Source organism: Orbicella faveolata, unplaced genomic scaffold (genome assembly GCF_042242905.1).
Source record: "Orbicella faveolata isolate gen_17 unplaced genomic scaffold, um_ofav_v1 contig_3, whole genome shotgun sequence".
In the NCBI taxonomy this organism is placed as follows: Eukaryota; Metazoa; Cnidaria; class Anthozoa; order Scleractinia; family Merulinidae; genus Orbicella; species Orbicella faveolata.
In genome coordinates this window covers 12977356-13003261 of record NW_028301558.1, presented here as the reverse complement: position 1 = coordinate 13003261, position 25906 = coordinate 12977356, and the positions used below count along the sequence as shown (strand labels likewise).

The 25906-nt window shown below is 41.2% G+C and overlaps 1 protein-coding gene, 9 non-coding genes and 2 pseudogenes across 10 annotated transcripts; 3 read left to right on the top strand and 9 right to left on the bottom strand.

Annotated features, from left to right (window-relative positions):
• Positions 1-1693: 1693 nt before the first annotated feature.
• Positions 1694-4078, bottom strand: LOC149106428 (ALK tyrosine kinase receptor homolog scd-2-like; annotated as a pseudogene).
• Positions 4079-5573: 1495 nt separating this feature from the next.
• On the bottom strand, positions 5574-5646 carry Trnak-uuu (transfer RNA lysine (anticodon UUU)). The gene has a single exon. It is a non-coding gene; the product is annotated as a tRNA-Lys (tRNA).
• Positions 5647-7191: 1545 nt separating this feature from the next.
• On the bottom strand, positions 7192-7264 carry Trnak-uuu (transfer RNA lysine (anticodon UUU)). Its single transcript has one exon. It is a non-coding gene; the product is annotated as a tRNA-Lys (tRNA).
• Positions 7265-8494: 1230 nt separating this feature from the next.
• Positions 8495-8567, bottom strand: Trnak-uuu (transfer RNA lysine (anticodon UUU)). The gene has a single exon. It is a non-coding gene; the product is annotated as a tRNA-Lys (tRNA).
• Positions 8568-9418: 851 nt separating this feature from the next.
• Trnam-cau (transfer RNA methionine (anticodon CAU)) lies at positions 9419-9504 on the bottom strand. Its single transcript is given in 2 exon segments — positions 9419-9454; positions 9468-9504. It is a non-coding gene; the product is annotated as a tRNA-Met (tRNA).
• A 1010-nt stretch (positions 9505-10514) lies between these two features.
• Positions 10515-10600, bottom strand: Trnam-cau (transfer RNA methionine (anticodon CAU)). The gene is given in 2 exon segments: positions 10515-10550; positions 10564-10600. It is a non-coding gene; the product is annotated as a tRNA-Met (tRNA).
• Positions 10601-11166: 566 nt separating this feature from the next.
• Trnak-uuu (transfer RNA lysine (anticodon UUU)) lies at positions 11167-11239 on the top strand. The gene has a single exon. It is a non-coding gene; the product is annotated as a tRNA-Lys (tRNA).
• A 470-nt stretch (positions 11240-11709) lies between these two features.
• Positions 11710-11795, bottom strand: Trnam-cau (transfer RNA methionine (anticodon CAU)). The gene is given in 2 exon segments: positions 11710-11745; positions 11759-11795. It is a non-coding gene; the product is annotated as a tRNA-Met (tRNA).
• Positions 11796-13334: 1539 nt separating this feature from the next.
• Trnam-cau (transfer RNA methionine (anticodon CAU)) lies at positions 13335-13420 on the top strand. The gene is given in 2 exon segments: positions 13335-13371; positions 13385-13420. It is a non-coding gene; the product is annotated as a tRNA-Met (tRNA).
• A 5458-nt stretch (positions 13421-18878) lies between these two features.
• LOC149106420 (uncharacterized) lies at positions 18879-19973 on the bottom strand. Its single transcript, XM_089297360.1, has one exon. It carries the CDS (start codon positions 19971-19973, stop codon positions 18879-18881), a length of 1095 nt encoding a protein of 364 aa, XP_089153486.1.
• Positions 19974-20239: 266 nt separating this feature from the next.
• On the top strand, positions 20240-20312 carry Trnak-uuu (transfer RNA lysine (anticodon UUU)). The gene has a single exon. It is a non-coding gene; the product is annotated as a tRNA-Lys (tRNA).
• Positions 20313-23513: 3201 nt separating this feature from the next.
• LOC149106418 (uncharacterized) lies at positions 23514-25645 on the bottom strand (annotated as a pseudogene).
• Between the last annotated feature and the right edge of the window lie 261 nt (positions 25646-25906).

The following is a 25906-nucleotide window of genomic DNA, read 5'->3' as shown; positions in this document are numbered from 1 at the left end:
TAGGATGTGTAGGTATATGTGGGGGATAAACGAGATGTAGGCTGTGTAGGTTTATGAGGGGGAATAATGAAATGCAGGCATGGAGGGGATATTGGGGGGGTTGAGATAGAATAGTTGATTATATTACTTATATTTGGTGGGGGGGGGGGGCGTTGAAGTAGAATACTTGACTATCTATGCAGGAGGTATTGTTTTAAGAGAGATTAAGTGAGATAAGGAAAGATATGTACATTGCGGTGGAATTAATTGGCCGCCCAACCATCCGGGTGGTGTCGCACTTATAAAGCGAAACAACAAAAGACTTGGATGTGAGCCAATGAGAAAACACTTACGTCACGGTCAAACCGGACAGACGAGTTTCTGACACTGGCTTGATTTGATTATTCAAAATGGCGGACAAACCTTGTAACGTTTTAATATGTTAATTTGCCAAACATTCTTTATATGCACGCTTATGTTCTGTAACGACTATATAATTTATGCTATAAAGTAATATAATATACGCGTTCACCATTTTTATCTTGAGTTACAGTAGTCGGATTAAGCCTTGATTGGCATGGTTCATTGTAAGGTTCTTTCTGCGATCTAATATTACATGTTGCAGCGAAAGGGTAGTTCAAATTCGTCGACAACGTATACCGTCTGCGAATGCCGCGAAAAAAACCTCCGGCGCCTCGCCGCCGAAAGCAACGCAATCTACAATGTTATTCCTCCAGATATCATTGTCACTGCAACATTTAGATTTGATCTGAGGTCAATCAAGTAGCGAGGTCCGCGAGAATTGGAAGCTATGGAAAAAGTAATGTAATTACTACTTGGTTTGGAGAGGAAAAGCCCCGAGCATGAACCCATCGAATAATCAAGCACGCGATTGATGACGATGGCCTTTAAGTGTTCAAAACCTTCAGCTGTACTGATCATGAAGAAGAAGATGTAAACGATTGGCGTGTAGTTATTGGTATAAAGATGAAAAGGTACTGATCGGCGAAGTAACGTAAACGAGATAGTTCCAGCAGGAGGGACACACTTCAGTACCGAAACGCTTGACGACTTTATAGCTGAGTTATAAAAGAACCTTGACGAGGAGCCGCAATTATTGTTTACGGCATTTTACGATACTCTCATCTGCGATCGATCGTTCTTGGGATGAACATGAGCAAACCACACAAGCAGCCTCTTAGGATGAGAGACTGACCTCCCATGTAAATGGGAGCTTAAGCAATGCCGTCGGCGACGCCAAGGACTGTATGCCTAGTAAATATTGAATTTAGTATATTTTACGATTTTGATTTTCGATTCGCGTCAAGATTATTATGCATCGATCTTAACGGAGCTGTCCTGCATATCATTTCATTTCTCATTGATTCATTTGTAATCAATGCAACCGTCGTGGCACACGTTCTCTAGAAAATGCAGAATTTTGGTCATTTCAGGTTCTTGTTTTGAAGAGAAGGCAGGATTGGACAAGCATGAGAAATTTTGAGCTTGAGATTAAACTAAAACTGCGTTATCCATCTGTTTGCTCTTTCATTAGTTTTAAATGCCAGGGTTTAAGTCGCGACTATACATCGATAAGCATTCAATTTACTCTTATCGACACGATCAGTTTATCCTGCTCAAGGGTGATTGTTATAGAGACTTAACTGCATTATATATAGCTTTTATTCTAGTGATAATAAAAACCTTAAAGAGCTGAATTTTATAATATATTTAACTGACACTCATTTAACTTCTATAAGTTACAAGTTCTGTTCTCAATCTTTGATCATCATTGTCTTTGTTATTCTGTCACTACATGTATTTATGTTTCCATTCTAAATTCATGAAAGTCTATGAAAGGTTCAAGGCCTGTTATAACCCAAGAAGCGAAATGTGACGTAACCATCCCCTTTGTCGCATGCTCCTGTCTCCGCATTTCACGTTTTAGTGGGAACAAACGAACCGCCACCACCGGACATGAAGATACCGTAAATCCTCGAATTAGCGCCCCCCCTCTCGAATTAGCGCCCCCTTCAAATAAGCGCCCCTCCTATCGGCCAAAATTTAAAATAACCGCCCCCCCTCCTCGAATAACCGCCCCCCTCCGCTCCCCCCATTTTGTGGACGAGTAATGAGGCAGCAAAGGATGTATACGGGTTTCGTCGTGTGGTATCAGATTTGTGCATTGTTTCAGTTTATGAACACGTAAAGTTTGGAAAAAAGTACAAGTAGTAACGGTGCCGCGATTTAAAGTTTAGGATTAGGTTTTTATGTCGATAAAAAGCTTATGTTTTTGTTTACGCGCAAATGATTTATTAAAAAAAATGATCATGTCAGGTCACGATTTGGAAAAAAATAAACAAGCGCCCCCCCCCTTCGATTAAGCGCCCCCCGTCTTCTCCTAAATTTGAAATAAGGGCCCCGAGCGCTAATTCGAGGATTTACGGTATCTGCAAAGCTTCCGTTAACACTTCTACCAGAGTACCTCCCCCCTTCCCCTGGGACATAAATAGATGATGCTCCACCTCCACCAAACCCGCCATCGCAACAGTCACGATAATCTTGAGATCCGCCTCTTCCACCCTTTAGAAATGATTGCGCTGCCGATTCCTTGCACTGCATGATTGCCTGGCTGTGATTGAAGCATTCACCATCACCACTGAATCCTGCGCCACTGTATCCTTCAACTAATTCCCACCAAACTCATGGTTCAACACAAGTCAACCGGCCGCACTGTCCAACGGTGCCAAGCATCAATCCTTTAGCTTCACTCGCTTGTTCTGGTCCGCCGTCTCTTATATTGCTCCCCTCCACTTCCGCCAGCAATACTGAGGGGGCTAGTGTTGGAAGGAAAAAACACAAATGATCCCCCATCGCCACCACTTCTGTATTGCGGAGGACGTTCAGCACCTCGCTGGCCCACCAACACAATAAGTTTGGTTCCCTCCTTAACATGGAATGCACCGTTTATCCTCACCCCTTTACCCCCGTATGATCCACCGCCTGCGGCACCGCACATGTCAACGTAGTAGTAGCCAGTTAAGGGTACACTCCACTCTTGCAGACCATTTGTCACGTTTATATTTCAAGGGAGGAGCCTTTGTACTCTGCATTTGAAGTTGGACCTTCCTTGCCAGTAGAGTTAAGCGTAGTGAAGTAAAACTCAAGTTCTGAAAAACAAAATGGCGCGTGTGTATGGATTATTGTATAACCTCGCAGATCCCAAAAATCTCACAAACTCACTACTGCGACAAATTCACCTTTATCAACTTCAAGTTGATCAATAGCTAAGTGTTTCACTTCAACGGTTTCGCTTTATTGATGAAAAATAAATGCTCTTTATTGAGAAAACTGGTCTTGTTTTCACAGCTAATTACCAAGTGGCGGAAATGGAACCATGCTAAATTTTTAATCAACTGTGTTGTTATTGATTTGCGTTATTAAATCAATACTTGTCCTCAGATAAAACACCATTAGGAAAATAAAAACTTTTTGTTAAATCTGTAATGACCCGCGTTATGAGGTTTTTAGCCATTCATTGACAAAGCGACAACCTTTCGTCTACAATTCAAACAGAAATAATCGTCAAATGCACCTTGGCCTAGTTAAATTCCTTTATTCGAGTATTTTCATTTAAAAAAGGTCGCTGAAATGGTGTAAATTTTTAACGGAATGACCGTGCTTATAGCACTAGAGCCCCAAGTACTTCGTTAATTTGAGAGTTACTGCCATTTCTGCATTTTGCGGCCATTCCTACCCGTGTGACACAATGCGTTTCTTCGGCTCGTGTCTCAGTGAAGCTCAAGTTGAACACGGCGCGCGTTTGCGAAAACAAAAAAGAAACTGAAACACAACTCTTTTGAATCTACCTACATGGGTGAATTATTATATGGAGGGGCCCCAGCAATAATTTTAGTTTTAGGTTCTTACCCGTTTTTAATCCACATTCTTCTCCAGTCCACAGTAGTTTGCATGAACATGAAAACGTGTCTTTCTTCTCGTCAAACAAACAAGAACCACCACTGAGGCATCCAGTCATGAGGCAGCCCTAATATCAAACAAAGAAACAAACAAACAAACAAACTATAAAGCAGGCACAGGAGGGTGTAATTTGTAATGAGGTGAATGAAATGTTTTTCAGCTTATACGACTTTCATTAAAACTGTATTAGCTTGTATTTACCGCCTGACAACAAAGTACAACCTAAATTGAAAGGCATCTGCTCGCAAACATGGGCAAACCACGCTCACGAGCAAGTGGTAGGTGCCAAGAAGACCGGTATATTACAACACATTTCCTTGCAGAATCGAGGCTGAAAAGCCGTACTTTGAATTCAAAATTCCACGCTAAATATCTCGCTTTGATAGCCGATCAAAGTGCGGGTTCTAATCACTTGTCACCAATGAACACAGTTACTAACTGTGCCAATGAAGACCATGCTAAGTTTCAAGACAAACCTTTCAGGTGCCTCGTTAGCGCAGTAGGCAGCGCGTCAGTCTCATAATCTGAATTACAAAATTTGAAGGTCGTGAGTTCGATCCTCACAAGGGGCAGACATTCGAGAATTCTCTCTATTTTATTGCAATCTTTTTTCTCTTTCGATTATCTGAGTTAAAGTATAAACAGGGAATTTCTTTTTTTACGATCATCATGTCTAAATTTTCAAATAGTATTATAATATAGAGAGGACCCTGCGCACGCTCTGATTGGTCAAAAACCCATGTTTTATCAGAGTATAAAACATAGAGAAAGCGTATTTTATGTTTTTCGCCGCATTGCCTGCGGCTCGTGTTTTTTACATTTCCCTCGTGTTCTCAAACGTCCGTTGTGTTTTATCACAGTGTATTACACGGCTTAGGTTTCTTTATTTGTTAATTAAATAGACTATTCCACTGAGCCCTCTTTGATTTTTGATTGAGTCTGTTTTTATTCAGGTTATTTATATTCGAAAAATCTTTTCTTAAAACTTTTTCTCAAAGTTAATTTCGTAACAGTCGACCAAATCTTGGTAAGTACTAATTGGTTTTAGAGGTTAAGGATGCACCGTACTAATTCGATTTAGCGCCCGGGACGCTAAATCAACAAAATACCAGAAAACGGCATGGTTTTAGGTAGTAAAGACTTTATGAGGCAAGAGAGAAAGATCTATGATGAGGCTAATACCTCAAGTAAAACAGAGGACATACCGCTATTTTTACTGAGTGGATATGACCCTTTATTATATGGCTAGCTCCGTGAGCGGACAATATGAATTAAATCCTGCGCTGTGATAGGCTACCCGAGCTGGCAAGATGGAGCTATCTTACCCGCTCGGGACTAGCCGCTGTGTCCCGCAGGAAAAATTTCCCCGAAAGCCATAAAATAAATGTTTTATTCATCATGCAAGCTTGTTCGGTCAAGATGGCTGGATATTGGCCTGGTTCTTTTTTTGCGTGCGTATGGACCTCGACTCCGTCTCGGTCCATAAACACACAAAAAAAGAACTTGAACAATATCCAGCCATCTTGACCTCACGCTTGGTCAATAGCCTATTAATACACCTTGTCTCACTTTGTGTTGCATTGTGCCTTGAACAAAAAACAAAAAATTAAAATCGCCCAATATGGGACTTGAACCCATGACCCTCAGATTAAAAGTCTGATGCTCTACCGACTGAGCTAACCGGGCCAATGAGCCCTCGTTCTTGATTCTTGATTGAGTCTACCGGTTTTCAGCTTCTTTTTACTGTATTTGAGGCCTGGATACGTTTGACGGGCTGATAACAGAATTGGAAACAGTTATGAACAATACTCATCTCTTTTTTTTTTTTTTATTAAGATGTATTTTGATTTTTAACCACAAACTTTCATTTATGGTCATTTATAGATATATATAATTTCAATCTAAATCAGAAATGCTGCTTTTGATATTTATATTACAAAAATCCTTTTTTTTCAAACTTCAACTTAAAGAAGATTATGTAGCAGTCCATCAAATTATGGTAAACACTAATTAGTTTTACATGTTAGGGATGCACCGTAATAATTCGATTTAGCCCCAATGACGCTAAATCAACAAAGTGTTAGAAAACGACAACTTCTTTTTGGTAGTAAAGAATTTATGAGGCAAGAGAGGAAGATCTATAATGAGGTTAACACAAGTACAACAGAGGACATAGTGCTTTTTACTTTGGGAGACCGTCCAGCTATTTTTAAACCATTGAACTGCTTCACGTTTATCTACGCGCGCGGTCAGTTCAAAGTTATTTCAATTCACAAATAGCTAAAACTAGACTTAATTTGCTCCTTGTATTTTGCAATCAAGTGACTGTAATTTTTTCCAGGTTATACGACTCTCCCTGACACTGCATCACTGGCTGACAACAAAGTACAACCTAAATTGTAACTGGTCTTCTGGTCTCCTCGCACACACGGGCAAACCACACCCAAAAGCAAGAGGTAAGTGCCAAGATGACCGGTATATTCCAACACATTTTCTAGCAGAATCGATAGTAAAAGCCGTATTTTGAATTCAAAACTCCACGCTAAGTATCTCGCCTTGATAGCCACTCAAAGTTCGTGTTCTTATTATTTGTCGCTAATGAAGACCATGCTAAGTTTCACAGCAAACCCTATAAGTTCCTCGTTAGCGCTGTAGGCAGCGCGTCAGTCTCATAATCTGAATTAGAAATCTGAAGGTCGTGAGTTCGATCCTCACACGGGGCAGTTTTTTGTGAATTCTCTCCCTTTTATCGAAGTCTTTTCTCTCTTTCGATTATATCAATTTAAGTATAAACAGGGAATGTCTTTTTTTACGATCATTAGGTCTAAATCTGAGATAGTATCAAATAGACTTTTCCGTTAAGCCCTCCTTGATTCTTGATTGAGTTTATGGGTATTCAGGTTATTTATATTCCAGCAATCTTGTTTTAAAAGCTTCTTCTCAAAGTTAATTTCGTAGCAGTCGACCAAATCGTGGTAAGTACCAATTAGTTTTAGAGGCTAGGGATGCAATAATTCGGTTTAGCGCCCCGGGGCAGTAAATCAACAAAGTACCAGAAAACAGCATGTTTTTCGATAGTAAAGGATTTATGAGTTGATGATCTACTCGGATGAAGCTAACATCTCAAGTACTGGATAGGAAATAGTGCTTTTTTTACTGTATGGATATAATTTTATACAACTTGCTTCACTTGTGTTGCATTGTGTCTTCAACAAAGACAAAAAATAAAGTCGCCCAATATGGGACTTGAACCCATGACCCTCAGATTAAAAGTCTGATGCTCTACCGACTGAGCTAACCGGGCGGCTCATACAAATGACGTGACAAATGATGGAACTTTGTCGTGATACCAGTGCATATTATTAATATTATCGTGATTCTAAAAACCGTATCAGTTGTGGACCTCTAATTCTGGTCATATCGAGAATTGCAGTCGGCCTCCATTCCTATTTGGCTCCATGCACCATTTTAAGCTCGGGCTTATCAGATGCAGCCTTTTAAAGAAGAAGTTGTGAATCCAAACCGACACGAAATGAATTGATGTATGATTGCAAAGGTCGCGTTAAAGGCTGCGCCCCCCTGAAACGGCTTTGAGAGTCGCTGGCAAAGAACGTTCCTCAGTTAATTGAATACCTTTGCATTTATCTACACGCCAGTATCAGTTCAAAGCCATTTCAATTGACAACACGCAAAAACAAGAGTCAATTTGCTCCGTGTAATTTGTAATGGAGTGACTAAAATGTTCTCCAGGTTATACGACTCTCACTGAACCTCTATCACCGACTGACAACAAAGCAAACATACTTGTTGTAAGGCGTCTCCCCGTACATATGGGAAAGGCCACGGCCAAGAGCAGGAGGTAAGTGCCAAGATGAACGGTACATTACAGCATATTTCCCTGCAGAATCGAGGGGTGTAAAAGCCATACTTAGAATTTAAAATTCCACTCTAAATATCTCGCTTTGATAGCCGATCAAAGTGCGACCTCTAATTACTTGTCGCTAATGAAGACCATGCTAAGTTTCAGTCTCATAATCTCAATAAGATATCTGAAGGTCGTGAGTTCGATCCTCGCACGGGGCAGAATTTTGATTTTTTCTTTCATCGAAATCTTTGCTCTTTCTCGTTTATTTTTATTAAAGAAAACAAGTCATAATCTCGTTTAACTACCACTATAACTTAAAATAGTATTAAATAGACTTTTCCATTGAGCCCTCCTTGATTCTTGATTGAGTGTACTGGTATTCAGGTACTGGTTTTTAGTTTCACCCTTTTCCAGAAGGTTGTAACCCTCACCAACATTTCATTTGTGATACCACGAACCAAACGCCCAAATGTCGTAGCGCAAGTGAAATACTATGATATGATACATTTCAAAGAAAATTGTAGCCCAGCAAATGACACACATATTTAGGAGTAACGACTTTATGAGACTAACACCTCAAGAACAGCAGAGGACAGAGTGCTATTACCGAGTGGATATGACTTTATAGACCTTGCCTCACTTCGTGCAGAAAACAAAAAATAAAATTATTGCCCAATATGGGACTTGAACCCATGACCCTCAGATTAAAAGTCTGATGCTCTACCGACTGAGCTAACCGGGCGGCTCATACAAATGACGTGTCAAATGATGGAACTTTGTCTTGATGCGATGCACATTATTGATATTATCGTGACACTAACACCTGTATCAGTTGTGGACCTCTAATTCTGGTCGTATCGAGAACTGCAGTCGGCATCCATTCCTCTTTGGGTCCATGCACCGTTTTGAGCTCGGGATTATCAGACGCAGCTTTTTAAAGTAGAAGTTTTAAATCCCAACCGACATAAAATAGCAAGAGAGCTGTCATAAAGGGATAATTTGGAACGAAAAATATTTCGTTGTAGTTTTGCTTCGGGCTATTTTAGTATGATTAGTGGCCGAATATCAGCCAGCCCTGGCTGGATACAGTGCTTCTACGCTGCAAATGGCCGAGTCTTGGGTAGTTGAGGTTCTCAGTGAATCTTGATCGCAACATCATTGTGGAGTCTGTATTCACTTAGCTTTTAATTAACTGACGTATTGAAAGTAGAATTCTGTGGAGATATCATTAGAGAAAATAATTGGAAAACACCATGTGGTTTGAGACGGTTAACAGCCAATTTGACGCTTATTATAATGAAAGACGACCTGATTTTTTTTTTAGCTATTTATCGCATGGTAGCCTGAAAATCGTCACGTACTACGAGATCTGCATTCAGTTCAACTTTAGAAATCTGTTGAGATGTACTGTTCTGGTAAAAGAAAAAATTATTAACATGACACGGTTAGCTTTCAGTTGTGAATTTAAAAGATACATGGCTCGTGATGCACATCAATCTTGGGAACATTTTCTGAAATGCTTGAAACCCTTTGGCATGCGTGCAGCCTCTATAGAAAAAGGCTTCAGTAAAAGGGAGAAAATTCTAAAAAATGTGCCCCGTGTGAGGATCGAACTCACGACCTTCAGATTTCTAATTCAGATTATGAGACTGACGCGCTGCCTACTGCGCTAACGAGGCACCTGTTGAGTTTGGGCTGGAATTTACAGGTAGCATATGGTTTTTATTTAGCGATAAGTAATTAGAACGCTCGCTTTGATTGGCTATTAAGATAAGATATTTAGCGTGGAATTTTGAGTTCAAAGTACGGCTTTTATACCCAGCGATTCTACTAGGAAATGCGTTGTAATATACTGGTCATCTTGGCACTTACTTCTTGCTCTTGGGCTTGGTTTGCCCGTGGGTGCGAGAAGACTACTTACAATTTCGATTGTACTTTGTTGTCAACCGGTGATACAGTTTCAGTGAGAGTCGTATAACCTGAAAAACATTCCAGTCCCTCCGTTGCAAGTTTCACGGAGTAAACTACAAACATACATCAATTTCATTTTTTTGTCAGTTCATAACTTTTCCTTTTAATAAACTGTATCTGATAAGCCAGAGTTCAAAAAGGTGCATTGTTATGGATCGAAATGGAACCAGAGGGGAATGGAGGCCAACTGCATTTTTCGGTGTGATCAGAATTTAGAAGTCCACAACTGATGCAGGTTTTAGTTTCACGATAATATCAAGAATATATGCACCGTTCAAGACACAATGCAACACAAAGTGAGGCAAGGTGTATAAAACCATATCCACTCAGTGAAAAGAGCACTATTTCCTATTCAGTACTTGAGATGTTATCCTAATCAGTCATAGATCATGCTCTCTCACCTCATAAAGCCTTTGCTAACAAAAATTGTGCCGTTTTCTAGTACTATGTTGATTTTGTGCTCCGTGCTCTACATCGAATTATTACGGTGCATCGCTAGGATGTGAAACTAATTAGTACTTACCACGATTTGGTCAACCGTTGGCTTTGAGAAAAAGTTTTTAAAACAAGATTGCTGGAATATAAATAACCTGAATACCAATAGACTCAATCAACAATTAGAAAAGAAAAGTCTATTTAATACCATTTTAAAATTATGACATAATGATCGTTTAAAAGATATTCTTTGTTTTCTTTATTTAGGAATAAATCAAAAGTCTGCCTCGTGTGAGGATCGAACTCACGACCTTCAGATTTCTAATTCAGATTATGAGACTGACGCGCTGCCTACTGCGCTAACGAGGCACCTGTTGGATTCACGTTGAAACTTACATTGGCTATTAAGGCAAGATATTTAGCGTGAAATTTTGAGTTCAAAGTACGGCTTTTATACCCTTGGATTCTACTAGGAAATGTGTTGTAATATAATGGTCATCTTGGCACTTACCTCTTGCTCTTGGGCGTGGTTTGTCTGTGAGTGCGAGGAGACGACTTACTATTTAGGTTGTACTTTGTTGTCAGCCAGTAACTGAATACAGTTTCAGTGAGAGTCGTACAACCTGAAAAACATTCCAGTCACTCTGTTGCAAGTTACACGGAGTAAACTGCAAACAAACATCAATTCATTTTTTTTTTTCGTCAATTCATAACTTTTCCTTTTAATAAACTGCATCTAATAAGCCAGAGTTCAAAACGGTGCATTGTTATGAATCGATATGGAACCAGAGGGGAATGGAAACCAACTGCATTTTTCGGTATGATCAGAATTTAGAAGTCCCCAACTGATACACGTTTTAGTGTCACAAAAATACCAATAATGTGCACCGCATCAAGACAAAGTTCCATCATTTGCCTCTTCATTTGTACGAGCTGCCCGGTTAGCTCAGTCGGTAGAGCATCAGACGTTTAATCTGAGGGTCATGGGTTCAAGTCCCATATTGGGCGATTCTATGTTCTGTTTTTTGTTCAAGACACAATGCAACACAAAGTGAGGCAAGGTGTATAAAATCATATTCACTCAATAAAAAAAAAAACACTATTTTTTATGCAGTACTTGAGACGTTAGCCTCATCATAGATCATCCTCTCTCACCTCATAAAGCCTTTGCTACCAAACAACATGCCGTTTTCTAGTACTTTGTCGATTTTTCGCTCCGGGCTAGCTCTAAATCGAATTATTACGGTGCATCCCTAGGATGTAAAACTAATTAGTACTTACCACGATTTGGTCAACCGTTACGAATTAACTTTGAGAAGAAGTTTTCAAAACAAAGCTGCTGGAATATAAATAACCTGAATACCAGTAGACTCAATCAAGAATTAGAAAAGTCTATTTAATACCATTTTAAAATCAAGACATAATGATCGTTTAAAAGATATTCTTTGTTTCCTTTATTTAAGGAAAAATAAAAAGTCTGCCCCGTGTGAGGATTGAACTCACGACCTTCAGATTTCTAAATCAGATTATGAGACTGACGCGCTGCCTACTGCGCTAACGAGGCACCTGCTTGGTTTGCCCTGAAACTTAGCAACGTTTTCATTAGCGACAAGTAATTAGAACTCGAACTTTGACTGGCTATCTGATCAAAGCGAGATATTTAGCATGGAATTTTGAATTTAAAGTGAGGGTTAAATCCTTCATAATTATGACAAAACTTTCTCTAGAATGACCGAACAGATAAGCATTTAATACCGCAGCCCAAAATTAAATTACCGAGCTTTAAAAGCAGTCCAGACAGCCTAAAACATTCTTGGATCGTTGATGTAAGCAACTGAGTAATAGAAAGACAAATTTTTCTCTTCTTCTGAACTTTACTCATTCAATTTTGCAAGTTAAGTTCCTCCTCTTACCCAAATTGTTTACTTAAGAATTAACCCGCAGAGTTGATGTTGGTAGGTATTTCCCGTTAGTTGTTCTTCTGACCGTGACACTACCTTTTAAAATGTTTCAAAATCGAATGAAGCAAAATGTTAAGTGCACTGTTATAAGTACAAATATAAAAACTCGCGTTTACGGCAGTTATTATTTTCATTTTGACAGCAGAGAGATTCATGTTCAAAAGAAAACCCGAAATCAATTTCTTGTAGAAAAGTAACATTCTCATTTCTTCTAACAAAACTGCATTTAATTGAAGAGGCATGCATTGAATTATTTTTCTTTCATCGAAATCTTTGCCCTTTCTCGTTTATTCCTATTAAAGAAAACAAGTCATAATCTCGTTTAACTATCTCCTGCATCTCATTACTCCCCACATATACCTACACAGCCTACATCTCATTAATTCCCAACATATATCAACACAGCTTACGTCACATTTATTCCCCACATATACCTACACAACTTATATCTCATTAATCCGCCACATATACCTACACATCCTACACCTCATTAATCCCCCACATATACTCACACATCCTATATCTCATTAATCCCCCACATATACTCACACATCCCACATCTCATTAATCCCCCACATATACCTACACATCCTACATATCATTAATTCCCGACATATACCTAGACAGCAATACATCTCATTAATCCCCCACATATACCTACACAGCTTACATCTCACTAATCCCCCACATATACCTACACATCCTACATCTCATTAATCCCCGACATATACCTACACATCCTACATCTCACTAATCCCCTACATATACCTACAGATATGCCTACACATCCTAAATCTCATTAATCCCCCACATATACCTACACATCCTACATCTCACTAATCCCCTACATATACCTACAGATATGCCTACACATCCTAAATCTCATTAATTCCCCACATATACGTCTCTTCGCACACACGGGCAAGCGGCGCAGCCCGCGCTCAAGAGCAAGAATGGAGTGCCAAGATGACCGGTATATTCCAACACATTCCTAGAAGAATCGAAGGGTATAAAAGTCTTACTCTGAATTCGAAATTCCATGCTAAATATCTCGCTTTGATCAGATAGCCAGTCAAAGTTCGAGTTCTAATTACTTGTCACTAATGAAGACCATACTAAGTTTCAGAGTAAGCCCTTCAGGTGCCTCGTTAGCGCAGTAGGCAGCGCGTCAGTCTCATAATCTGATTTAGAAATCTGAAGGTCGTGAGTTCAATCCTCACACGGGGCAGACTTTTTATTTTTCCTTAAATAAAGGAAACAAAGAATATCTTTTAAACGATCATTATGTCTTGATTTTAAAATGGTATTAAATAGACTTTTCTAATTCTTGATTGAGTCTACTGGTATTCAGGTTATTTATATTCCAGCAGCTTTGTTTTGAAAACTTCTTCTCAAAGTTAATTCGTAACGGTTGACCAAATCGTGGTAAGTACTAATTAGTTTTACATCCTAGGGATGCACCGTAATAATTCGATGTAGAGCCCGGAGCGCAAAATCAACACAGTACTAGGAAACGGCATAATTTTTGTTAGCAAAAGCTTTATGAGGTGAGAGAGCATGATCTATGATTAGGATAACATCTCAAGTACTGAATAGGAAATAGTGCTCTTTTCACTGAGTGGATATGATTTTATACACCTTGCCTCACTTCGTGTTGTATTGTGTCTTCAACAAAAAACAAAACATAGAATCGCCCAATTTGGGACTTGAACCCATGACCCTCAGATTAAAAGTCTGATGCTCTACCGACTGAGCTAACCGGTGGCTCATACAAATGACGTGACAAATGATGGAACTTTGTCTTGATGCGGTGCACAGTAGTATTAGTATTATCGTGAAACTAAAAACGGTACCAGTTGTGAACTTCTAAATGCTCGCTACAGTAATACCGAAAAATGCAGTTGGCCTCCATATCCCTCTAGCTCCATATCGATCAATAGCATTTCACCGTTCTGGCTCATTAGATGTAGTTTTTTAAAAGGAAAACCCGAATCCAAACCGAGGTAAAATCAATTTGCTCCGTTTAATTTACAACGGAGTGACTGAAATGTTTTTCAGGTTATACGACTTCCACCGGAACTGTATCACTGGCTGACAGCAAAGTACAGGCTAACTGTAAGTTGTCTCCTACATCTCAGAAATCCCCCACATACACCTACACAGCCTGCATCTCATTAATTCCTCACATATACCTACACAGCCTACATCTCATTAATCTCCTACATATACCTACACAGCCCATGCTGTTATAAAACACAGGGAGAGAGCTGTCATCAAGGGATAATTTGGAAGGAAAAATATTTCGTTTTTGTTTTGCTTTGGGCCATTTTAGTATAATTAGTGACCGAATATCAGTCCTGGGTACAGTGCTTCGACGCTGCAAACGCCGAGTCTTGGCCAGTTGAGGTACTCAGTGCATCTTGATCTCATCACCGTTGTCTTATGAATCTGTATTAACTTAGCTGTTAATTAACTGACGTATTGAAAGAAGAAATCTGTGGAGATATCATTAGTGAAAATAATTGAAAAACACCATGTGGTTTGAGACGGGTAACAGTCAATTTGACGCCTATTATAATGAAATAGAACATTATTTTTTTTAGCTATTTATTGCATGGTAGCCTGAAAATAGTCACGTACTACGAGATCTGCATTCACTTGGCTTTCAATTGGTGTATTAAATTTAGAAATCTGTTAAGAAGCCCTGGTAAAAACATTCATTTGTCTACATGACACGGTTACCATTCAGTTGGGAATTTGAAAGATACATATGGCTCGTGATGCAAGTCAATCTTGGGAACATTTTCTGAAATGCTTGAAAGCCTTTAGTATGCGCGCAGCCTCTGCAGCAAAAGGTTTCGGTAAAAGGGAAAAAATTCTAAAAAATGTGCCCCGTGTGAGGATCGAACGCACGACCTTCAGATTTCTAATTCAGATTATGAGACTGACGCGCTGCCTACTGCGCAAACAAGGCACCCGTAATTACAACTCTTGCTTTTATTGGCTATTAAGGCAAGATATTTAGCGTGGAATTTTGAGTTCAAAGTACGGCTTTTATACCCTTCGATTGTACTAGGAAATGTGTTGTAATATACTGGTCATCTTGGCACTTACCTCTTGCTCTTGGGTGTGGTTTGCCCGTGTGTGCGAGGAGAGAACTTACAATTTAGGTTATACTTTGCTGTCAGCCAGTGATGTGATACAGTTTCAGTGAAAGTCATACAACCTGAAAAACATTTCAGTCACTCCATTGCAAGTTACACGGAGTAAATTGCAAACATACATCAATTTATTGTTTTTTCATCAATTCATAACTTTTCCTTTTAATAAACTGCGTCTAATAAGCCAGAAACAGTGCATTGTTATGGATCGATATGGAACCAGAGGGGAATGGAGACCAACTGCATATTTCGGTATGATCAGAAATGTTATGTTTTCGAATGAGAAATGCAACTACAGCAACACACAAGATGGCGGAACTCAAACTGTATTCTCACGTGTACAAGACTGCGGGCTCACATCCGGGCAATACATAATAGTATGACGTAATGAACCATAACACCCCTCCACTGAGATATGTTGTACAAGTAACATAGAAAAAAAAGGAAATAAATAAGAGTTAAGACAGTCCTTGTGAGTCTTCCTGATTGTACAAATAACCTAGCTGCAAGTCAGACTCAGTTCAAACAACTAAACAAGTTTCTTGAGCAATGTCACGAAACGAAGCAAAGTTTTCTTTTACTTAAGTAATGTCACATCTGTTCAATCAGTCTCTGCGGAGGTGTTATAACACGTGTGGACCTCCGTAGTTCGGGAGTGACGGGAGCTCTGGGTGGTGACTCCATCCAGGCCGAGTCTTCTTGAACTGGAACATTAAACTCATGTGTAACAGTGGTTGGAGAATGTGAGACTTCCACAAAAGAACTTGGTTGAAGTACTTCATCCGGAGATGATGTGGGAGGCTCTGCTGGTTTAGTGGTGGGATTGTTCTGAAGAACGTCATCCACATGGCGTCTCCAAATTCGGCCGTCATCCAGTCGGACTTGAAAAGAATGTGGGGAACTGTGCTTCAACACTGTACCCGACTGCCATTTCTGCTTTGATAAGTGATCACGTGTCAGAACAGTGTCGCCCACAGACAGTTCTCTAGACTTGGCATGCCTGTCATGGTAAAACTTCATCTTGCCTTGCTGTGTAGCCACGTGACTACTGAGGTCTGGCTTACTGAGTGACAGCCTTGTTCGTAGCTCTCGCTGCAAGAAAAGCTTGGATGGTGAAGTTCCAGTGGTGGCGTGTGGTGTACTGCGATAAGATAGTAGGAAGTTCTGTATCCTTTGCTGTACAGAGCGAGCAGGATCCGAGGCTGATGAATCCAAGGCGTGCTTGAAGGTCTGAACAAATCTCTCTGCTAATCCATTGGAGGATGGGTGATAAGGGGAGACAAGTACTCGCTGAACACCGTTCTGCTGCAGGAATTCTCCATATTCAGCAGAAGAAAAGGGTGGACCATTGTCGCTTACTACTTGAGTTGGGAGCCCGTATCTTGCGAAGATGCTGCGCAGGGCGTTGGCTGTGCTTTCTGCAGTGGTAGTTTTCATAGGACCAATTATTTCCGGCCATTTAGAGTGTGCATCCACCACGATGAGGTAATGATTGGATTGATGAGTAGCAAAATCAATGTGTATACGGTGCCATGGAGCGGTGGGCCATGACCATGGAGATAGTGGTGCAACTGGGGGAGCTTTCCTTGTCTTAATGCACTGTTGGCATCTGCGAGCGGTCTCCTCAATGTCGCTGTCTATTCCTGGCCACCACACATGACTGCGTGCTGTTGCCTTCATGCGTGCGATTCCGGGATGTGCTCTGTGCAGTTCATCCAGGATGGGTTGTCGTAAGGTTGGTGGTACGATGGTTCGCATACCCCACATAGGGCAGCCTTGCTCGACGGAGAGCTCGTGTCTGCGATGGAAGTATGGCTTGAGGTTAGGGTCAGTGCAGAAGTTGTTAGGCCAACCATGCTGAGTCAGAGACAAGGCCCTCGCGGTGGTTGGGTTCCTTGCAGTCTCTCTAGCAATATCTGTAGCCGAGACCGGGTGCTTATTCAGCTGCTGGCTGGCTACATGGAATATTTCCTCTTCAACACTTGCATCCCTCTTGTACCTTAGCGGGAGCCTTGATAGAGCATCAACACTAGCTACTTCGGCAGAGGGCTTGAACTCGATCTCATAATGGTAAGAGGATAATAGGAGTGACCATCGCTGAAGCCTTGCTGTTGCCAACACTGGTGTAGCCGAGTCCGGTGCAAAGATCTTCAGCAGGGGCTTGTGATCAGTTCGAAGTACGAACTTGCGACCAAAGAGATACATGTAATACTTGGTGACTCCGAAGATGATACCAAGACCCTTCTCGATCTGGCTGTAATTCTTTTCTGAGGAATTCAACGATCTTGATGCATAGGCAATTGACTTCTCGTCCCCGTTCGGGAAGTGGTGGAGAATGACGGCACCAATGCCATATTGGCTAGCATCGCATTCCAGGACCACTGGTAAGTTGGGGTCATAATGAACCAAAACGTTTGAAGATGTTAGTGAATACTTTGCTTTATTAAAGGCTTCCTCGCATTGGGGGGACCATGTGAATTCTTGATTCCTCTGAAGCAGCTGATTGAGAGGTTGGAGAATGGAACTAAGATTGCGAATGAATTTGCCATGGTAATTAACCATACCGAGGAAGGCTCTCAGCTGAGTGGTATTCTCGGGGCGAGGTGCCTGCTTGATGGCTTCTATCTTGTCTTCAGTTGGTGAGATACCTTCTGCGGAGATGATACAGCCCATGTAGGTGACCGACTTCTGCATGAACTTACACTTGTTAAGCTGCAGTCTCAGCCCGTAGTCATCTAGGCGTTTTAGAACAAGGTTCAAGTTCATGATGTGTTGCTCATCATCCTTCCCTGTGACAAGGATGTCGTCCTGAATACTTGCTACATTCTCAAGACCCTGGAGGATGATATCCATGGTGCGCTGAAATATAGCAGGGGATGAAGCAATACCAAAGGGCAACCTTTTGTAGCGATAGAGACCCCGATGGGTATTGATGATGACATACTGCTGACTATCCGGGTCCAATGGCAGCTGTTGGTATACACTCTTCAGATCCAATTTGGTGAATCGCTTACCTCCACGCAATTTGACGAAAACGTCCTCAGGTAGTGGGATTGGATACCGTGGAACATTGAGTTGTGGGTTGACAGTTACAGCATAATAACCACATGACCGTGTTGTGCCGTCGTCCTTTGGAACGTGAACCATAGGCGTGGCCCAATCGCTGAACTCTACCCTTTCGACAATGCCTTCGGATTCCAGGCGGCTGTACTCTGCTTCCACTGCTTCTTGAAGGGCGTAGGGTACTGGGCGTGCCTTGCAAAATTTTGGCTGAGCATCATGCTTCATTTCCAGCTTAGCGGTGATACCCTTGATTGTTCCCAGGCCAGGCTGAAACACATTGGGGTGGGACTGAATTGTAGTGTGCAATTTCGAACTCACAGCTTGTGACAGGTCAGAGTCAGAGACACGGATGCTGCATATTTTCTTCCAGTCGAGTTTCACTTGGGTCAGCCAATCTCTCCCAAAAAGGGACGGTCCAGAACCTTCCACGACTAGCAGTGGCAAGGTTGCACTCTGGTCTTGCTACTTGAGGTGCACATGAAATTGACCAGTGACCTGGACTGGATGACCAGTGTAGGTGTGTAGACGAGTGCTGGAAGGTTTGAGAGGAGTTCCCTTGAAATGCTTGTTGAATGTCTCTTGTGAAATGATAGAGACTCCGGCCCCAGTGTCTAATTCCATGAAGAGGTTAACTCCATTGAGCTGAACTGGTATTTCAATGCCATTTTTCTCTGTACAGAGGTTGTACAATGAGAACGAAAATGGATCCATTGAATCAGATGCAGAAGTGCCCTGGGGTGGCTCTGGCTCTTCAACCTTGTGAAACTTCGCAGATTTGCTTTTGCATGCCTCAGCAATGTGACCAGATCTTCCACAGGAATGACAAGTATACTGCCTGTATTTACGCTGCGATCGTGGATGATCAGATTTCCCACAGCTCAAACATGCTGAAGTTCTGTTGTGTGAGTTGTTTGGAAGAGAATTTAACTTGCCTTGGCCCTTGCCAGGAGACTTTGGATGTGTGGGTGGACGGGAGCGTCGGCGGTTTCCTTTTCCGAGTTTGTTTACTGGAGTCGAGCCTTCGTGAGAGAACGCAGCGACATCTTTTTCAGCAACTTCGAGGCTGAGGGCGTTCTTCAGTGCTTCATCAAAATTGTGTTCCTCTGTCAGGAGTTTCTTTTGAATCTCTTTACTTTGAAGTCCACAGACGAGTCGATCGCGCAAGGCCTCGCTGAGGTGAGCACCGAACTGACATGTGGCCGCCAGATGTTTTAGGTTGGCTGCGAACGAAGACACGCTTTCTCCCTCGCGTTGCGTGCAGTTGTGAAATCTGTAGCGCTCAGCAATTACCAGCTTTTTGGGTGCGAAGTGGTCCTTCAGGATAGTTGCCAGCTGAGCGTACGTTTTCTGTGAAGGAGTCGACGGAGAGCATAGGTCCGAAAGGACATCGTAGGCCTTGGCGCCCATAACAGAAATCAGCGTTGCTCGGCGTTTGTGCCTGTCTGTCGAATCTGCTGGAACACCATTCGCGACGAAATACTGTTCCAGTCGCTCTAAATAGCGATCGATGTTCGTCGAGTCTGGATCAAACTCTTCTATTTTACCTAGGCTCGGCATTATCCGGTCCTCGTCGCCAGAATGTTATGTTTTCGAATGAGAAATGCAACTACAACAACACACAAGATGGCGGAACTCAAACTGTATTCTCACGTGTACAAGACTGCGGGCTCACATCCGGGCAATACATAATAGTATGACGTAATGAACCATAACAAGAAATTAGAAGTTTACAACTGATACACGTTTTGGTGTCACAATAATACCAATAATGTGCACCGCATCAAGACAAAGTTCCATCATTTGCCTCTTCATTTGTATGAGCCGCCCGGTTAGCTCAGTCGGTAGAGCATCAGACTTTTAATCTGAGGGCCGTGGGTTCAAGTCCCATATTGGGCGATTCTATGTTTTGTTTTTTGCTCAAGACACAATACAACACAAAGTGAGGCAAGGTATATAAAATCATATCCACTCAGTGAAAAAAGCACTATTTCCTATGCAATACTTGAGATGTCATCCTCATCAGAGATCACGCTCTCTCTCACCTCATAAAGCCTTTGCTAACAAAAATTATGCCGTTTTGTAGTACTGTGTTGATTTTGTGCTCCGTGGTCTACTTAACAAATAAAGAAGCCTCGACTGTGCTCTGTTCTGTTGTAAAGCACGCAGGAAGCGGTAGAGCACGAGAGAAGCGTAGGGGAAAACACGAGACGTATTCGAGTGTTTTTCCCTACTTCTTGAGTGCTCTACTACTTCCTAAGTGCTTTACAACAGAACAGAGCACAGTCGAGGCTTCTTTATTTGTTTTATGATAAAGAATCCGATTATTTCCCCACGCATTTGGCTGAATTTTCAAACCAAACTTCATTTTCCAAACGAGCAAAAGTGGCGTCAGCCGTGCACTGTTCTCTGATAAAGCACGCTAAAATAAGCTAATCATAATCCTTGTTAGAATTTTTCAAATAATTTGATTGGCTAACAAAGCGACAGCTGTCAATCACAAACTGGACTTCAGCTAAGCTTTCAGTTTCGAGAAGTTTGAGCGGCTTTCGAGAGAAGAACGATGCCTTCAAAGTTCGCTTTTAAGTTAATTTTTAAATACGGATCTAAAGGCAGGTGAAGGTATATAGTCCAGAGGAATTCGGCCGTATTGTGGCCCATGAAAACGTGCACTTTTCCAGTGGAAATTACGAAACGCTGAGCTCAAAGCTTGCGGATGAGTATGCGAAATGCCGAGTTGAATTTGAAAGGAGCTACAGTTATTTACGGCTTGTAGCCGCATGCAGCAAGATTGCCCGAACTAGCGTAAAAGTTAGAAAGACTAAGCGGCTCCCACTGGTCCTACTCCGAGCACAGAAGAGAATATCAGAGCAAGCTTTGCACTGACCACTCGTCGGTTCATGTCGCTGAGATGACTGGAGAACGAGCGTTACTACACTGCATGTAAGTGTTGTTTGAGCAATTGAGCATTTTTACAGAAATAAAGTTTCTCATCATAAACAGAGACAGTTCAATTGTTGTTTTCTGTCGTTGTTTTACTTCTTAAGTATAATTTCTGCCTTGGTAACAAATATAATGTCTTTTATCGAAGCACTGTTTAGGTTGAGAATTTGTTTATTTCGCTACGTCTTTTGTCGGCGGGAATCAAAACTTGTTATTTCAGTACAGTTTTAACTCTACTGTTTCTAACAATGGTCTCTGTGAGCCATATTTACTACAGACAAATAGCTCGTTTCTATTGCGTTTGTCTGAATCACAGGGGATGTTTAATTTGGGGCAAATTTCTCAAAACTCCGAAGCAAAAATTTGAAAGCTAACTTACCGTCATCAATCCGTGCTCTGTTCTCTGATAAAGCACGCTCTTTCAGCCAACCAGAGCGCGTTATATGGAAACTTTATTATAAATCGAATTATTACGGTGCATCCCTAGGTTGGAAAACTAATTGGTACTTATCACGATATGGTCAACCGTTACGAAATTAACTTTGATCTTGAGAAGAAGTTTTTAAAACAAGATTGTTGAATATAAATAACCTGAATACCAGTAGACTCAATCAAGAATTAGAAAAGTCTAGTTAATACCATTTCAAAATTAAGACATAATGATCGTTTAAAAGACATTCTTTGTTTCCTTTATTTAAGAAATAATCAAAAGTCTGCCCCGTGTGAGGATCGAACTCACGACCTTCAGATTTCTAATTCAGATTATGAGACTGACGCGCTGTCTACTGCGCTAACGAGGCACCTGAAGAGCTTGCTCTGAAACTTAGCATGGTCTTCATTAGTGACAAGTAATTAGAACTCGCACTTTGACTGGCTGTCATGAACAAGGCGAGATACTTAGCGTGGAGTTTTGAATTCAAAGTGCGGCTTTTACCCTCGATTCTGCAAGGTAATATAATATACACTTTCACCATTTGTATCTTGAGCTACAGTAGCCGGATTAAGCCTTGATTGATATGGTTCATTGTAAGGTTCGTTCTGCGATCTAATATTACATGTTGCAGCGAAAGGGTAGTTCAAATTCGTCGACAACGTATACCGTCTGCGAATGCCGCGAAAAAAACCTCCGGCGCCTCGCCGCCGAAAGCAATGCAATCTACAATGTTATTCCTCCAGATATCATTGTCTCTGCAACATTTAGATTTGATCTGAGGTCAATCAAGTAGCGAGATCCGCGAGAATTGGAAGCTATGGAAAAAGCAATGTAATTACTACTTGGTTTGGAGCGGAAAAGCCCCGAGCATCAACCCATCGAATAGTCAAGCACGCGATTGATGACGATGGCCTTTAAGTGTTAAAAACCTTCAGCTGTACTGATCATGAAGAAGAAGATGTAAACGATTGGCGTGTAGTTATTGGTATAAAGATGAAAAGGTACTGCATCGGCGAAGTAACGTAAACGAGATTGTTCCAGCAGGAGGGACACACTTCAGTACCCAAACGCTTGACGACTTTAGCTGAGTTATAAAAGAACCTTGACGAGGAGCCGCAATTATTGTTTACGGCTTACTCTCATCTGCGATCGATCGTCCTTGGGATGAACATGAGCAAACCACAAAAGCAGCCTCTTAGGATGAGAGACCTCCTATGTAAATGGGAGCTTAAGCAATGCCGTCGGCGACGGTGAGGACTATATGCCTAGTAAAAATTGAATTTAGTATATTTTAATTACGATTTTTATTTTCGATTCGCGTCAAGATTATTATGCATCGATCTTAATGGATCTGTCCTGCATATCATCTCATTTCTCAGTGATTCATTTGTAATCAATGCAACCGTCGTGGTTCACGTTCTCTAGAAAATGCAGAATTTTGGTCATTGCAGGTTCTTGTTTTGAAGAGAAGGCAGGATTGGACAAGCGTGAGAAATTTTAAGCTAGAGATTAAACTGAAACTGTGTCATCAATCTGTTTGCTCTTTCATCAGTTTTGAATGCCAGGGTTTAAGTCGCGACTGCACATCGATAAGTATACAATTTACTCTTATCGACACGATCAGTTAATCCTGCTCAAGGGTGATTGCTACAGAGACTTAACTGTATTACCTATAGCTTTTATTTAAGTGTTAATGAAAATCTCAAAGAGCTGAATTTTATAATACAATTAACTGACACTCATTTACCTTCTAAGTTACAGGTTCGGTTCTCAATCTTTGATCATCATTGTCTTTGTTATTCTGTCACTACATGTATTTATGTTTCCATTCTGAATCCATCAAAGTCTATGAAAGGTTCAAGGCCTGTTATTACCTAAGAAGCGAAATGTGACGTAACCATCCCCTTTGTCGCATGCTCCTGTCTCCGCATTCCACGTTTTAGTGGGAACGAACGAACCGCCACCGTCTGAAATGAAGATATCAGCAAAGCCTCCGTTAACACTTCCACCAGAGTATCCTCCCCCTCCCCCTGGTACATAAGTAGATGATGCTCCACTTCCACCAACCCCGTCATCGCAGCAGCCAAGATAATCTTGGGATCCGCCTCTTCCACCGTTTAGAAATGATTTGGTTCCCGATTCATTGCACTGCATGATTACCTGGCTGTGATTGAAGCATTCACCATCACCACTGAATCCTCCGCCACTGTATCCTTCAACTAATTCCCGCCAAACACATGGTTCAACACAAATCAACCCGCCGCCCTGTCCAACGGTGCCAAGCATCAATCCTTCATCTTCGCCAGCTTGTCCTGGTCCGCCGTCTCTTTTATTTTGCTCCCCTCCGCCCCGGCCAGCAATACTGAGAGGGGTACTGTTGGAAGGAAAAAACACAAATGATCCCCCACCAGCACCACTTCTGTATTGCGGAGGAGGTTCAGCACCTCGCCCACCAACACAATCAGTTTGGTTCCCTCCTTAACATGGACTGTACCGTTTACCCTCACCCCTTCATCACCCCCTGAACATCACCTGTGGCACCGCACATGTCAACGTAGTAGTAGCCAGTTAAGGGTGCACTCCACTCTTGCAGACCATTTTGTCACGTTTATATTTCAAGGGAGGAGCCTTTGTACCCGGCATTTGATGTTGGACCTTCCTTGCCAGTAGTGTTAAGTGTAGTGAAGTAAAACTCAAGTTCTAAAAAACAAAATGGCGCTTGTGTATGGATTATCGTAGAGCCTCGCATATCCTAAAAATCTCAGAAACTCACTACTGCGACAAATTCACCTTTATCAACTTCAAGTTGATCAATAGCTAAGTGTTTCACTTCACCCGCTGACGCAACTCAACAGTTTCACTTTATTTGATGAAAAATAAATGTTTCTATTGACAAAACTGGTCTTGTTTCCACAGCTAATTAGCAAGTGGGGGAAATAGAACCGTGCTAGATTTTGACAGAGGAAGTTCTTAATTACCAAGTAATAGATTCTAATGCCAGCTGCCTCGTTATTAACTTGCGTTTTTAAGACAATACTTGTCCTCAGATGGAACAAAATTAGGAAAATAGAAACTCCTGGTTCACTGTCTAATGACTTGTGTAATGAGATTTTTAGGCATCATTGATAAAGCGACAAGCTTTCGCCCAAACCTCAAAGTGAAATAATAGCCAAATGCATCTCGGCCCAATTAAATTCCTTTATTCGAGTATTTTAATTTAAAAAACGCTGAAATGGCGTAAATTTGTAACAAAACGACCGTACCCCCGGCAATAATTTTATTGTACGGTCTCCACAGTATCCTATCCTACAATTTGACACCAATTCAATAGAATCATCCAGCTTCTTACCCGTTTTTACTCCACATTCTTCTCCAGTCCACGGCAGCTTGCGTGAACATGAAAATTTGTCTTTCTTCAAACCAAACAAACAAGAACCACCATTGAGACATCCAGTCAACAGGTAGCCCTAATATCAAACAAATAAACCAAAACTCAGAAACAGGAGCAAGAACTGAACGAATAAAACTAAAAAAAGATGTTCCAATTTTCCTCTCGAGAAAGAAATCCATGCTAAAGCATGTAAGCACCCTATATGATTGCCTTAGGATGCAACGAGAAGGTACTGGCTTGTCGATCTTGGAAGTTGGTGTCTCGTTCACCTGAGTAGAGATATCGTGCTTGTTTAGTTCACAAGTTCCTTTATCGCCACGCCCAGTTAGCTGCTCGAAGTTTATAGAAGAACATCATGTGTTTCTCATACATGAATGGCTACAGGACATCAAACTGAGAGACTCAAACCGTTGAGAAACGTGGCCCATAAGCTTCTTGTTTTGCCGAGTCGTGAAGTAGGCCCATCGAGGTAAAGAGTTTTAATCAACAGTAAAAACCGCGACATTTAAAAAGATTTCTTGAAGTACAACAAGCGACCAAATCACTTTAACTTTCATTTGCAAAAGATCAACTTTGTATATCACGCAGTTTTTTGGAAGAAATTAGTGTTAATTTTCTACAAAAAATTGGTTTCGGGTTTTTCTTTTGAACACGAATCTCTCTGCTGTCTAAATGAAAGTGACAACTGCCGCAAGCGCGAGGTTTTATATTTGTACCCAAAACAGT